Consider the following 16,868-nt stretch of genomic DNA (forward strand, 5'->3'; position numbering starts at 1 on the left):
CTGATCATATCAGTAAGGTCTTTAACAGTCAACCGACGATTTTTGAGCACTAACTCCTTCACTTTTTTGACGTGTTGGTCATCTGTTGATGTCGATGGTCGTCCGGAGCGCTCCAAGTCATCAACACGTTCTCGACCCTCTTTGAAGTCTTTGTACCACTTATAAACATTTTTCTGCGACATGGTCGAATCATCAAATGCCTTCTGCAACATGCCAAACCTTTCCGCAGCCGAAATTTCATTCCGCAAACAAAATTTGATGGCCCTTCTCTGCTCAATTAAATCAGACATTGTAAAAATGGACTCTTGGTCGTTTGGTAAACACAAGCGTAAATATATTACTGATACTGACATTCACATGAAAGTTGGCCCAGCTGTTATTAACAGTGCTGCCAACTCATGAAACAAATTAATAGAGCGAACTTTTAATCCGGCGAAGTTTAAATTCACCTTGCTTTTTGCCCACAGTAAAAGTAAAAGGTTTTTTGTGCCCGTCACGAGTGCATTGTAAAAAGTAGTATTCATTGGAAAAGGGGGCGTGTTTCCTCACATACAAACTAAAATCTATTAACGTGTGTACCCAATGAATGCATCAACCGACATTTCAAAGCCTTGAAACAATTTTTGTTGATCCATTAGTTGCATTGTATAGCTCAATTGGAATTGCATAAGTAGGTTTTATGCTTACTTACAGTGAGCATGGTTATTGGTTGAATTTTTCACCCCGGACGATACTAGTTTTGAAAGCTATTAAAAAGTTCCATATTCAAAAAACTCCGGTGGGAGAAATTATTCAATGCTTTTGTTGTGAGTTTTGGCACCAAAGGATCAAGTTTATAACTCAGATTTGACGAAAATCTTCACAGGAGGCCAATAGGGTTTGTTGTAAGAAAGCTAAGTGAAAGTAGTATTTACTGATTCCTGAGTGATCTTCGACCAACTCCGTTGTCGCATATTTCTGGACGCCATGGCGCTGGGTCTTACATGGCAGAACTGGGATTGTAAAAATCATCATTTCCTCGGAAAATTAGACTAAAGATGTGTCATGGAATTCGATATGTTGAAATGTATCGTTTTGCAAAAATCGATATCGATCGAAAAAAAATGTGTTACCCTAAATTAAAACTTGCACGATCAATAGGTCCGACTGCGCTCTCCTCATAAACAAAGAGCTTTGCCGAAGAAAAACTATGCAACTGCCATGTATGGTATTAACAACATTTATAATATTTTGTACAATAATAGACATGTGTCTTCACATTCTTAAAATATGATTTTTCCCACTACAAATACCAAACTCCTTAATCCTCTAGTTGCCGCTTTTGTGCTGTTGTTATGACATCAGAGTCTTACTAAAATAAGCAAGCAGTGTGCGCTTTCTATTGATTATTTTGTAAGCTCGCTGAAAGTTGTAGACTAGGTGAAGTACACTAGATGAAGGAAATAAGAAGCACACACGAGTAATTCAGTCTATCGTTGTTTTTGTTGTAAGGTCGTATGAACTCAGTCTGTTTGCTTCTTTGACGTTAAGACTTCAAAGCAATCACCTGCTTTTTCTGTGGTAGAAATATTTGTATATTTTGTTGTTGCATAATACCTCTACTCAGCTACTGAAGTAATAAAAACTCAAGAGATAAAATGTGTACATAAGAAATAATGCCACAAGTAACTTTTTTTAGATCAAAGTCTCTGATGAGCTTAAGTTGTAAATTTCCATAATTTCTAATTTAATTCCCATTCGACTGTATAAAACACAAAATAACTTACCCACACAAGCTTATAAAAATTTGCCAACGCAACCACTATATCAACAAATCTTATTTCATTTATGCTTTAGGTCGATAATATGTCAAAAATTAAAATCGGTAAACGCCATTATAATGGCATTGATAACGGCACATTCTCAATAGAAATGCCATCGAATAATTTTGGCTTTTGTGGTGTTCTTTGGTGAATTAAAATACAAGGGAAATTCAAAAAGGACAAATGCATTGATACCCACACATGCGTACAAACACAATAATCGGAGAACGTGGCAGCACAAATGTCTAGTGATTTTGTTTTGGTGTGCTGGCACGTAAATTGTAGGCATATTATTTGCCCGGAAAGTAAGCAGCTTGAGAAATACTGAAAAACAAAAAAAGAAATATATGAAAAAATGTGCTCAAAAGCGCTTCAATGAGCTTCAACAATAAACTTGAATTGTTTTCTTTGAGTGGCATTTCAAGACATGTCGGGCATTAAATAGCACGAATGACTAATTTGTTAAGGAAGTGGGGGCGGCGCATTTTTATTTTTGAAAATATGTATTTGTGCTTATTAAGGTGCGTTACCGAGGGCTGCCCTAGCCGAATGGGTTGGTGCGTGACTACCATTCGAAAGCGCGCAGGTCCGAATTTTGTACATCAAATTATAAAAATGATAAGTTGCGTCACCGCAAAATTATGTTTTAAGATTTTCAAAATATTTCAGAAAAATTTTAAGGCTTACGTAAGCAGTACTTATTTGAAAATATCTCCGAAGCAAAATTAGCTTCCTGAAACTCCTTCTAAAAAATCTCCGATTGAAAAGTTGGAGCTTTTTGAAAAATGTTGAATTCTGAAAAATTGTATTAACGATTCAACAAAACGGAGGAGTATTTATATATTATATGCGAAAAAAATTGGTACGTTAAGGGGTTACATTTCTAACGAAAACAAAAATCGAGATAAAAGTGGTGAGAAATAGCCTTTCAAATAATATCCTGAAAGTCTAAATCGGTCAAGATATGGCTGAGTTCTTCAAGTTTTCTTTGAAACTATCATCCAACAAAGTAAAAAACAGCTTCCCATTTTAAAAATAAATTTGACAATTTTTATGGAAAAACAGTACTGATATTTTTTTATATGGAAGATGATGCACCCACATTATTATGTTTATAAACCATATGTACTATACATGTGGGGTAAAGTGGGGTACCTGTGACTATGGGGCAACATTGACTTTAACATTTTCTGTGTCAAAATGAATCAAATACTTCGCAAATACAGAACTGTACGCAGCCTAATATAATAACACGTGGTTATATGTAGTTTGGAAGTTCTGCTTAAATGCTCAGCGGAGCAACTCGTGTTTCAGTCATTTTCGATTGGGTGATGTAATTTTTATGTAGCGCTACGTAAGCATTTTTTGAAGTAAAAGCAATTGTTTTCTAGAGGCTAAAGTTATTAACTGGTGCTTCGGGTTTTCATTTTTGAGAAAAAATCGGTAAGTAACAATAAGTTTTTAAGAATAAAATAATCAAAACAATGAAAGTGGATAAAGTCATTTGGGGCACATTTGACTTTTAAGTGTGGGGTACTTTTGACGAAAGTGATATGTGCCCCATGTTATAATTCTGTTAATATGTTCGGTAACTAAGTAAGTAATTGGCTTAATTATATATGATTTTTGTACAGTAATAGTACGAAACTATAAGAAAAAGTCATCTGGAAAAGAAATAATTGAAGAAAATGGCTTTTTTACCATGAATGATGTAAAAATGGAGATTAGACACAAACTTCGGCAGCAAAAAAATACGGCATCAAAAGAACGACATTAATAATGCGGATGAAACGTCAAGGTCGTACGGTGGACTCTAGTAATAGTCATTCAGACGATGAATTATTGTACAACATTAAATATTCATCTCGTCAACTCTTCACAAAGAAACTCGAAGAGCAGCTTGCTACATTATAATTTAGATGAAACTGGAGTAACTACGCTCTTAAAACCTCCTAAGGTAAATATTTCAGTTCATCTGAGACAAGACAGATAGTACCTACCTCGAAACTTTATTATATATCGGTTTCCTGTTTTTTTTTAATAAATTCTTGCTCGAAAAGGTCAGGGAACAGTGTCTCAAGTCCCCTCAGCAGAGCGTGGAAGCCTAACCACCATGGTTGGCATTGTATGTGCCAGTGGAAACCATTTGCCCCCGGTGTATGTGATTCCTCGTATACGATTCAACGAAAGATTCACATATGGATCCTTCCCAGGTTTATTGGCTCTGAACTCAAAATCTGACTGGAGGACTTCAGAACTATTTATCGAAGTAGTGAAGCATATAAAATGCAGCACTAATTGTTCAAAATATAAGCCCATTCTCGTTTTACTAGATAACCATTCATCTCATTGTGATGCTATCTTTTCCACCTCATACCTCGCACCGTTTGCAGCCCTTAGATGTGCCCATATTCGGACCATTTAAACAACTTTGTCGAAAGAGCTTCAACGATTTTACTGTCTCAAACATCGGAAAACAAATAATTATTTATGATGAGGCAAAATTAACGTCCCTTTATCCCTTTAACTCACAAATTTTTAGTGACGACATGTTTACGTTGGAAGACTTGCCGGAAGAAGAATCTCGCCCAGTTATTAATGTCAGCGAAAACGTAGAAAACAGACAAAATATAATAAACGTAAGAAAGCCCACAAAGCAACAATTCGGCCCAAAACCGAACTCCTGAAATAGTATTTATTTTGTTTTTTAAAATAACGTCTTGTTGTTTACGTTATTGTAAGTATAAAATAAAGTAAAAATACCATGGTCAAATGTGCCCCCTTAAAAGTCAATGGTACCCCTCCGGCAGGGCACATTTGACAAATTGGCTATTTTTTAAAAAGAGGCCGAATAAGGTATTTACACTGTTTTTTGTAACTCCTTGGCCAGTTAAATATTAAGATTAATTTCTAATAGTTACGATCAATTTTTAAAATCTAGGATTTTCTCAAAAAATTTGCGAGAAATATGGCTTCGCAAAAAAGGTGTCACAGGTGCCCTACTTTCCCCTACACATACGTATGCTTATGCACGATGCATTTTAAAGTAGGCTTATTCCAGCAAATTGGTGTGTGGCAGTGTGTACAAGGACACACAAGTGTAATGGAGCTCCAATTTTATTTCGGTAGGGCAAAGTGATATAGTAAAGTCGGGTAATATGGTATACCTATTCCGTTTTACCTTGTAACTCAGAAAATGCACACCCAAATCTGTCAAGCTTTGGTATATATTATCATTGAAGTATTAGCTATAAAATCGTTTAACAAAAAATTCACTAGAATTTATAACAAAAAATTTGGGATAGAAATTTTGAAAAAAGACAAAAAGTGGTGGTTTGAAAAATTAGTTACTTTTTCTATGCTACATTGTAGTTCTGCTTTATACGGAGATGTGGTCAAAACTGTAGGTTTAGCCTTTTTTCTTAGCCTTAGGGTTCTGCTTATTTTTGGCGGAGGAGATATCTCCCATGGTATAATATGTTTTTCAGCTGTTTTCAAAGAAATATCACCTCATGTTAATGTTAAGTTAAGTTTTTCTAAATAAAATGAATGAAATACATACCAGTTGAAGATAATAAACACGGTGATAACCCAATGCTTGTAGTCGCCAGGGAGGCATTCACTACTGACAGCAAACTCTGAGTCTTACTTCGTCACTATAATAGACTTTTAGGGGTCCCATGAAAGTTTTGTGCAGCGGTTGTAATTTGTGAGTAGAGTGTGCCGGCAAGGATAATATAATTACCCCATTATCTCGGGCTAAATCAATTAAGTCAATGTTTCGAGTATGTGAATAATGCCCATCTAAAATGAGTAAAAGGGGTTCTTCTTTACGCGGTTTTGTAAACTCGAAGAAGAGCTTGAACCAAGTGAAAATCGGTATTTGCACCCACCCAGAGAGATGGCACGACGATTTTGCTCCAGGTGGTGCAACCTTCATAAGGAGGGGATGATTTTTTTTTCTTGGGAAAATAAGATATGGCGGAACAAAAGATCGACCAGCACTCATGCATGTAAGCAGTAATGAGTGATCCGAGTTCTGCGGAAGTCATGGCCCGTATCTGTCTTTTTCCTTTCTGCGCAATAACTTTTGATTGTCGCGACTGCACTGAAGACAAACCCGTTTTGTCGACGCTCCAAATGTGCGTGGCTGAAAAATTGTTTTTCACATATTCATTTTCCAAAAAATTAAAAAAGGATTGCACGTTTTCTCTTGAGAATCCTTTTGCCCTATCAAAAGAAGTGCCAGTTGGTGTCCTCAAGCTTAGTGTTTCGCTATGGCGCTTACAAAACCCATTGAGCCAGTCTTTTCCTGCCCATTTTGTCAAAGCATTAAATTTATTTGGTATGCCATTTTTTATAGGCATTTGGAAGGCCAGGGAACGCAAATCCAATCTCGTGAGCCCCCAAAATCGAGACTCCATCTCCAAAGAGTATTTAACCAATTCTTGTACGATTTCTTGGGTGAAAACCGGCTTCCTACCAAGCTTTGTTGAAAGTTACACCTCAGCCGGTGTCTCGCTTCTAGCCATGCGCTGCAGTGTGGTGTGCGGGACTTCAAATGTTTTTGAGGCCAGCAAAATACCCATTTCTTCGTTTTTCACAGCTGCAATGGCCTTGCGTATGCTTTTCACATCCCATTGCCTTCGTACTCCTTTTTTATTCATTATTCCTATGAAATTCCACCACAAAATAAATATACTTAACTTTGGAGCATATGGGAGGATAATATGGTACACTATACCATACTAACCGGTCGCAAGTATACCTTATATTATTTTTCCATTTCTGATTTTTTTCCATTTTTTTTTTTAATAAAAACTTTGTAAAGTTCATAACTCACCGTCTGAAATAATCAAAGGAGATGTATATTATGCAATTGGTTATGCAAACCGTTTCTGCTACACCGTCTTTATAAGTCGACTTTATGCAACCACGTGTTTTGAACAATTGAAAGAGAACTACACAGCTGTCAAAGCTGTAATTTTTTTCTCATTCTCTCTTTTTTTAATTTAACAGCTGATTCGGTAGGCGGCGTTGCCACAGTGCAAATAGTTTATGAGAAAAGCAGGTGTACCAAATTAGCCGCCTATACCATAATACTCGACTTTACTCTGGTATTTCGACTTCAGTACTTTGACTTGTCTTCAATCTAAAATCCCACCCGAGTGCATATTTCAGATCAATACTTAAATAAATACGATTTTGTTTGAGTATTTGTGAACTCAGAATTGCTATGCAACCGTGTCCAGCAGTTAATCGGAAAAGTTAATCACTAGTACCAAACCGGCACGGCGGTTTCATTATTTTTCATTCACAATATATACTGATTGTCATTTTCCGGCAATGTAGGCATTGAAAGTTCCCCTAATCCCGTTAAATTTTGAGAATTAAGTACACTTGTAAATCCACATTACTTGCACTTAATTACAGAGATAATTTCAAATAAAATCTTTAATCCCCTGTCTGCCTAGGCTATTATTTGCTTTTTTAAAACTCTTTCACACGCGGTCACATTTCCCATAAGGACTATGACCTGGAACAGCAACTAAACATTTATAGTTGTAATATATGTATATCAAGTAGAGGATTTTTTCTATTACTTAGTCGAACTGCAACCAATGAGGAAAGTCGAAGCAGGAGACCTCTCTTTGCGCTGTTAATGAAGCCTAATATTTTCTTTCTGGTAGGTCACTCGTGGGTGCTAAAATCATGAGAATCGTCGAGTTGGACGGGTATGTCAGCACTTATTTCATTGATCAAGAATTGAAGATTAGTCAGAAGTCCGCTTAGAATCATTTGCATTGGAATAATTAGAATTATGTTAATTGAATCAATCAAATAAAACGAGCATACGTTGAAAACATTAAAAACATATATATATATTGTATATATATTATAAGCGGCTCGGTAGTCTAGCGTAAGTGGTTGGAAGTTCGAATCCCACGTAAAGCACGGTCCTCGCATTTGTCCAAAATTCCCTACTTTCCCTGTTTCTAAAATAAAAAAACAACAATTTTATCCAAATCGCTTCTTCAACCCCAAAAACTTATCCCTTCCATCCTTACTCCCGCACAATAAGTCTGCGCATTATTTGGCATTGTGGCTGCTGAAACAAGCAAAAAACAATGAAAAACACACAATTACACATTGCATCGTGGCGCAAGAGGAAGCGGGCGGCCGCGGTAATAGCGCAGAGACACGAAATTTAGCGAAGTCCTCAACCATCTGTGCGATTCTTCTGCCAGAAAAATGTGAAACACAGATGGCGCTTCAAGGAGTAAGAAGGCGTTGTTCCTAAGCAACGGCAGGTGGGCATTCCCACTACTTAGGACTGGTAGCGGCAGGCTAATCACCTACCCCGTCAGAAATAAAAAAACGGATTAACGAAACCAATGCAAGACTGAGTCTTGTCAAGGCCCTATGATCCCGAGAGGAGGGTTTTTTGGTTATTTTCCTCTTGGTACTTTCCCACAATTGGAGGTACCTACAGTTTTACGCATACCTCGAGCGGTAGATGGTTTTTTATGAGAAGCTTTCCCGTGGCAGTAATAAACTAGGAGGTTTGCCATTACTTGCCGAGGTGCGGCCACTTTTAGAGAAAACATTAAAATTTGGGGAAATATAAATCTATTATTTTGTCAGTAGCTGGATCTAGTGATCAATATCTCATGAAGTATCGATCAAACAATTTAATGTCTATGATTGTTATTAAGATGGAATTTTACACTAAAAAAAAATTTTCCTGTTTTTTGTTTAATCCATTCAGTTGTTACAGGGTGCTAAGAATGGAAGTGAACAAAGAGAAAATTCGGTACACTTTACAGTTTTTCTTTGATAAAGCAGGAAATGCAAGCCAGGCCGCGAAAATTGTGAATTGTGTTTACCGATCGTAACCTCATCATGTTGGTCTCCTTGCCGCGGGGATGAGGCTTAAGTGGTGGTCTGATCCCCATATCAGGGGGACCAACCCACCAACCACTAAGAGGGAAGCTCCGTATGGGGATTGGCTAGTCGGCGTTTAACCGATGGCATTAACAAATGGCGGAACATATATAAATCCATAGAAGTATCCATAAAGAAAGGTGTATGTATGGCCAAGAACAAGGATGAAAAGAATATGAAAACCTACATTAAAACGCAACAACTGCCCGTGTAAAAGTGCTTACTTCTCTTATAGTTCGAAGAAGAAAACACATCTGCATCTAAGCACAAAGCTGTAAAAGCGTTTCTTCTACAGCTACTTATGTAACTGTATGTGTGTGTGTGTATTTGCCGTATTCCATAACTACGATTTCGTGTTACTGCCATTGTTATTGCACAACACTGTTTTTCCTATTCCTGCTGCTTTGCTGCTGCTTATCTTGCTGCCTACTGGCAATCGAGTTTCGAAATGTTTTTACACAATAGTTACAAACATACTGTGTCTTACACTGTCTTATGCATGTGAGGAATATTTTACTTTTTAGAATACTTATTTTATATTACTTGTATGCACGTACGTCCTGCGATCAGCCTTGTCACACGTGTTCACACATAGGTATGTATGTATGTACGCACGTTTATATGGGAGTGTTTGGCAATGTTTTATTTGGGACAACTTTTCGTGTGATTTTATACACATTTTCGAGTTGTGTAACAAATATTTTCTGGAATAATGTTTTGCCACATGGTACTACCAAAACATCCGCAAACTCATATGTAAAGCAGTATAGTGCATATGTACATATACATTGATATATCTACCCACACCGTATCACCATTCTATTGTATTGTATTGTGTATCCTGTTTGATGTATTGCTGTTTTGGTTATTGGGAGTTTGGGCATTTGGGCATTTGCAGCAATTGTGTTTTGTTTTTGTGTCTTATTTTTTATTGTATTGCTCCATATGTGATTTTGATTGCCTGCTGCGTATTTTCGAGATACATACATACATAGTTTTTACTTGTACTCTCGTTTGCTTTGTATCTGTTTCTTTTCTGTCATAACATACACACACACACACATATACTCTTATATAGACATAAATAGCATTGAGAAATTCATTATCTTGTTTTCGTTCTCTGATTGATTTGTGTGGTGTATGGTTTAATAAAAAGGAGAATCGTATAAAAAGAGATGAGTGTTTCGATGGTTGCTGAGGGTAGTACCAAGCTTTGTATGCAACTGTGTAAATATATTTATTGTACAATTTTCAAACTAAATTGCAACCGCTTTAGAATTTTATTAGATATATGCGTATGTATGTACATATATCAGGATAGCCAAACGATTTTTCCTGATACTATCATCTAAATTAGTTCTATGCCACTTATTTTTTTATTTGATATATATTCGTATCGCTAAAGTCTGGGCAGCACAAACTTGTATATGAACAATAAATGACTGCGTGCGTGCGATGAAGTTCGCAGATGGCGTATAACAGGTGGCGCTAAAGGAATCCTCCTATCAGAAAATGCTATAAATTCTGTTCTGTCAGTTCTGTTTTTGACATTTGTGTAGTAAACACATGCGAAATACACGTTAATAAACAATGTTACGCTACACTGCTCCAGAACGCGGAATATTGCTGACTATTTATTTGACCAATAATCGGTCGGTGGACTTTGGCACAACGTGAATTTCGTCGCAGATTTCCTCGCCGTCCAACGCCTACTGGTGAAATAATGCAACGTTTAGCCACTCGCCTCGAAGAGACTGGCACAACACGAGATGCTGCCAGGCGTGGCAGACCCGGAGTAGCCGTTCTGCAGAGAATATTGCTGCTGTAGCCGAGGATGTCATGGAAGCGCCGTCGACATCGACCAGACGACGTGCCACGCAAATGGGTATCAGTCGACGGTCTTTACAGCGAATTTTAGTACAAGATTTGAAGATGTTTCCGTACAAAGTCCAGACGGTGCATCAGCTGTTAGCTGCTGACCGCCAATCGCGTCTAACATGCGCTCAAGCCATCCTTTATCACCACCAAGAGGAAGATGATTTTTCATCAAAAATAATCATGAGTGATGAGGCCCATTTCCATCTTAGCGGGTACGTAAATAAGCAAAATTTACGCTTCCGTGGCACTGAAAATCCGCGTGCAACCCACGAAGAGCCTTTACACCCGCTCAAAGTCACTGTATGGTGTACTGTTTTCGCTGGAGGAGTCATCGGACCTTTTTTCTTCGAACACGTCGCGGGCCAAACGGTTACTGTGAATGGTGAGCGCTACAGAGCAATGATCAACGAGTTCTTTTTGCCGCTACTTGATGAATTGGGATTGGAAAACATGTGGTTCCAACAGGACGGTGCAACGGCACACACTGCACGTGCCACAATCGATATGCTGAAGGATGCATTTCCCGGGCGCCTAATCTCCCGTTATGGCGATTTGCACTGGCCAGCCAGATCGCTTGATTTGACCGCTCTAGACTTCTTTTTGTGGGGCTTTTAGAAGTCGCGGGTTTATGTCAACAAGCCTCAGACTCTTACAGCTCTAAAAGACAATATCCGTCAAGAATGTGAGGACCTATCGCCGGAAGTTTTGGCCAAAGTGATGGAAAATGCCATAAAAAGGGCTCAAATGGCAATCAACTGTGGCGGCGGCCATTTACATGACATCATATTCTCGACTTGATGTAAAAAAATTAAAAGACCAAATAAAAATAATCCACAAGAAGAATCAAAGTTGTTCATTTTTTTTTTTTAATTACAGCCAAAAAACATCGCCACCTTATACTTAATAGGAGCTCAAACGTATTTTAAAAGCGAGGATTTATTTAAATCCTAGCTTTTCAAACGAAAAAAAGCTGTTTAGTTAAAAGACTCGTAAAATGCATCGAAATTATAAGACCGAAAGAAATATGTAAGACTGCAAAAATTCCTATACTTATTTAAACCTATACTTATTTACTTAAGCATTTATAATACATTCCTGGACTTTATTAGTGAAATTAGTTCCAGAACATGCTTGAATTAGTCTATGCAAGTGAGCAAAATATGATAAATGTTTTTTGTAGTGAAATTCGCTTCCTTCTACCTCCAACAGAATAACAACGTAGACCTAAGTCCCGAGCTTTGTAAAAACATACAAAAACGACAAAATTTCATCTAAATTTCTAAAATAAAATTTTTAGATTTTTTGTGCAGTTTTGTTGCTTGCATTTTTTATTATGGCTACTCTTTGAAGGGACAACAGCAGTTTAGAAGTTAAACATGAGCTAGACTTTTTGGCGGCCACCGTAGCCGAATGGGTTGCTGCTAGACTACCATTCGGAGTACGTAGATTCGAATCTTCGTGCATGAAACATCAAAATAAAAAAAGTTGTTTTCTAATAGTGGTCGCCCCTCGACACACAATCGCAAGCCTCTGTATTTTTGCCATGAAAAAGCTCCTTTAAAAAATATCTGTCGTTCAGATTCGTCTTAAAACAGCAGACTCCTCCATTGGTGGAACAACATCTAGACGCACACCACAAATATAATAAGAGGAGGAGCTCGGCCAAATACTTAATAGAAGTGTACGCATCAATTATTACTATTATTTTTTTTTTGTAAACATATCCTGAACATAAACATTCTAGTACTTTTTGTCTTTTTCTTATTTATTTCAGCACAAATCTTCAGAACTTATAAATAGTATTTGCTAGCCATTTGAGCTTTTTATATTTTTATTGAATGAACTGTACAACTAATATACATACCCGAAATAGTGCAAAGATATTTGATTTAAAGCATTTTGAAAAGGTTTAGAATTGTGCACAATATCCTCGATTTTTACAAGTCTAAAAAAAAATTAGTTGTTGTAACAGCAGATTAGCAAGGGAGGGCCCTACCACTCGCCTCTTTCTTTGATATGGCGATTATAGGCATACTTTTCTCAACCTACAAACTGCAATGTCATTACAGCCTACACGAGATAGGTTGATAGTCTGACAAGTAATGCTACAAAAATAATTTGGTTAAAATGTGACGTCATTTCGGCAATTGCAGAAGCTGCAAGAATGACGAGTTGGAAAAGACTGTCAGACATCTTCTCTGCCACTGACCTGCATGGCGTGCCACTAGGTTTAAATACTTTGGCTCATTTAGTGATGTAAGAGTTAGCCCGATCAATGGGTTTGCTCTTGAAACAAAATTGTTTCGCGAGGAATAGCAAATAAATTCTCTGGTACCACAATGGATGGACATATTTCCCACATAATCTTTTGAAACTAGAAGTTTAAAGTGGGATACTTCATTTAAGCCACATTTGAGTTTCTATCGCAATGATACTTTTATAGCGACACGAAAAGTGCCTTAAATCCGATTTTCTCAAAATATAGAGGTAATGAAGAAGCTTTGCTTACGGATTTTTAATCTCTTTGAAAGATTCTATAACAGTCTAAGAGCTGATATCGTTTCTGGCTACATCATGTACCTATAATCAGGCTAGAACTTTCATAATGAGTACGTTGTGCGTGACGAAAGTCTTTTGGCCTTCACTGGCCGGCTGTGGAACCACAACAATTTTTAAGCCTACAAAGAACACAAATGTTTAATAAATTTTGTTGATGACATGAAAAAATGTAGAAAAATACCATAGCAAAATATAATAATTTGAATATTTTCGGTATACGATCAATCTGGTCTGCGAAAATTGCAAGACATCACAATGTGACTCACAATCAAAATTTCATTGTCACTTCAAAGAACTGAATTCATAGTTGAACAATCAAAAAATATTTATTGTATTCCAAATAAATTCTAATTTAACAACACCTCACTTCCAGTTGGTTAATTGGGGCGCTTGAATAGACTCACGTTTTTCTTTTGAACTATAAAATCACCATCACTTACAGGAATGGCAAAAAAAACATAATTTTGTTAACCAGTGCGTACAAAAAATTTAGAAAAGTTTTAGTAAAAAAAATCATTTCAACTTTACTTTCCTTTGCTTCCTTTAATCTCCTTTTCTTCATTTTTAGTAATTATGCGTTTTTTGCCACAAATTTCACTGCTTTAAAAAGTTTGATATGAATCAATATTTCGCCGCAATGATAGATGTCAAGCGAACATTTCGTATTCATAAATATTTGAGTACATCGAAACGCAACAAAAACAACATTCCTGCACAAAAAATTACAAAGCGCTCTCATTTAATAATTAATTCTTAACTTACATTGTTGAATATTAATTCGCTCGCAAGTCCGCAAATACACATACATTTATACACTCTCATATACACGAAAACACCGAACGAAAGGTGAAAGAGACGATGACCCACTAACTGACTAATTAACATTTCAATAACTAATTAGATGTAGCCGCATAGTAATCAGAGATGAGGAGCGAAAATTACCTGAAGCGAGGTAATGCCGCAAAAATAAGTGTACGTACGATTGTAAAATAATTTTACAGCAACCATTATGCCAAGAAAATGCAATAGAAGTGAAGTCAGGGCATCTACAATGGATATGGCTGGGAGCAAAAGCTGTAGCACAGTTCCTTGTTTTGGTGAAAATTATCTTTATGAGGGACCGACAATTAGCCAACTGACCTACTTAACTGACTCGCATACAAACACAGAAACATTCAACCGTTCATTTATTCAACGCGTTTTCCAAAGCCAATTTTTGACTTCGAGGTCTATTTGTTAGTTTCCTGACAATGGACGTACTCATTTTCGTTACTTACCGCAAATCCTGCAATTCGGAGCGTACATCTGCATCACTAGCAGCTGCATCATTTGCAGTTCCGCCCATGCGCAATGATTTGCGTAAACTATGCTCGAGCAGCTCGTAATCCTCACGGCGACGCATCATCAGCGCGTTTAACTGTTTGGAAAGTAATTGCACCTGCTCTGCTAGTGGAAGCGCATTATCATTTGCCACCTGCTGTGGTGCGGCCGGGGTGGTAGTGGAAGTGGTGGTGGTGGTGCTGCTGCTTCCCACTATTGCACGCTCTGTGGTTGTTGCATGTAGCAGCATTGCATCATCGCGTTCGTCTACAAAGCGTAACAGCTCAACACTGGACGACTCATCGCTAGCGGAGCGTTGTGAAGCAGCGGTAAATTCGTTGCCAAAATTATCACCAATATAATTCGTATCATCTTCGCCATCTACGAGTTCATCGACAGTAGCAACATCATTATCACTTAGCAATTGAATGTTGGCAATGTTTTTATTGTAGGCGGCATCACGCAACATGTTGTCTAAGTGTTGCTGTTGTCGTTGTTGTTGCAGCTGCGGTGGTGATGATGGTTGTCCTACACTCGCCGCGGTTACGGACACTTGCATGGCGCATGTAACAAGGATTATACCAATTAATGACACGAAAGCGCCTGAGCGCCAGAAAATCAACGGGCACGAAAACGAAAACATTTTTGTTGTTGAGTTTATTGTTGTAACGGTCTTTTTTGTCTTTGTAAGTTAGTTTATGGCGTCGTTCTACGTAATAATATGTAATTCTGTGTTTCTTTTTATTTTTTATTTTCTATTTTCTTTTTTACGTGTGCTTCTTATTTTTCGTTGTCTTGCACGCAATGCACGTTATAGCCCGTAGCACAATAAAAGGGAAACTGCGTGTAATATAATGCAATATTATATAAAGAGCCAACTTAATGGTTGGCGTTAATTATCGACAACGTACGCTTGTCGCTCACTGCCTGCACTTCTCCTGTACGTGTGGAACACATCCATATACTTATAATAATATATACGCACAAAAGTATGCTCCACGGAACAACTTTCTAATATATCCTTGGTAATTAACTGTAATTCTCTTTTGCGGCGCTTACTCAATAACTTTAAAAATTTCTTTTGCCACCGCTAAGCGACACAAACTATTAGCCCCACACTTAACGTATCCACTTTAGGTCTGAATTATTTATTGTACTTCAATACTCGTTCCGCATACACGTATATTGTTATTGCTCTTTTAGTTTCGTCTATTCGCACCTTCCTCGTTACAAGAACACTTTTCGACACACTGTCGTCGATTCACCGCCAATCTATTCGATATATATTAAAAACTTTTCTACGCGTTCAATGGTGTTCCGTGTTTTGTTTAACATGTTCCACCGCAAAGGCTGTCAGGACTAAAACTGAATAACGCGCGTATCAATTCGTCCTTTTATACCTTCGCATTGCCGCAAGCTGATTGTAATACTGGTGTCCAAATGTCGGTATTTGCCTGTTGTTGCTGTTGTGTGTTAGGTTTCAGTTGGATTGCCGTCAAAGAGAGTTTGCATATTTGCAAACAGGTTGTTTGCTCACTCTCAACTATTTTGATTTGTCGCTCTCGAAGCAAATATTGCGCTCTTAGTACTAAAATGTTGATGCAGAATAATGTGCTGCACTGCGATGTGTGTTTCAAAAATATATTCGTAAAAAAATAAAAGAATTTCTTTGGAGTTCAATTCAAATCAATTATGAGAGCTTATCAGGTGCGGAAAACTGTCATATACTCCGTTGAAAAGTTATAAAAGAAAACGTGTTTACTATTAATTTATTTAATCAACAATACGTTTTAAGTACGTAGCACATTACCGCACATAAAATTTTAATATAGTAAAGTGCAAGTTTCAAGCGGCCCAAATTGTCGTGGTTGTTTGATCATATTTTCCTTGTTGGTTTTGCGCGATTTCTTCTTGTAACGAATACACGACAATTTTTTTCGGCTATCAAATTGCATACCAAAAAATTGTATTAAAACTCTGAATAAAAAGTGTGAAATTTTAATAGAAATCGGATGAATGTCTTAAAATTTGCACAAAGTTTGAAGCTTGGGTTTATAGGTATTTGTTCTACAAAACTTATTAATATTCATTATGCAAATAGGCGTACGTTAACGCCATAAAATTATCCATCACAAAAAAATTGATAGAGCAAAGTGACAGTTCGATGCAAGAGAGGCGCTTATTTTTTGCAGGAGAAATTTTAGCAAGAAAAAGTTATCCATCACGAAAACATGTAATCTAAAAACATACCATGTGACTGAATTTTTTGTGCACAAGAAAATTTATGTTTTACGGAATCTGATATTCTGTGCACTTTTGCCCATGCGCCGGTTTGAAATTTGCGGTTAATAGTGAAAAACGATA

General features: G+C 37.2%; 1 protein-coding gene across 1 annotated transcript in view; it reads right to left on the reverse strand.

The window, feature by feature from the left end:
- LOC128867112 (protein scabrous) overlaps positions 1–15,858 on the reverse strand; it is a 158,386-nt gene extending 142,528 nt beyond the window's left edge. The window contains exon 1 of the mRNA XM_054108211.1: positions 14,462–15,858. Coding sequence (XP_053964186.1) covers positions 14,462–15,147 — 686 coding nt within the window. The 5' untranslated portion in view covers positions 15,148–15,858. The remainder of the gene's footprint in view (positions 1–14,461) is intronic.
- Between the last annotated feature and the right edge of the window lie 1,010 nt (positions 15,859–16,868).

The sequence above is a fragment of the Anastrepha ludens genome, chromosome 6 (assembly GCF_028408465.1).
Source record: "Anastrepha ludens isolate Willacy chromosome 6, idAnaLude1.1, whole genome shotgun sequence".
Taxonomy (NCBI): Eukaryota; Metazoa; Arthropoda; class Insecta; order Diptera; family Tephritidae; genus Anastrepha; species Anastrepha ludens.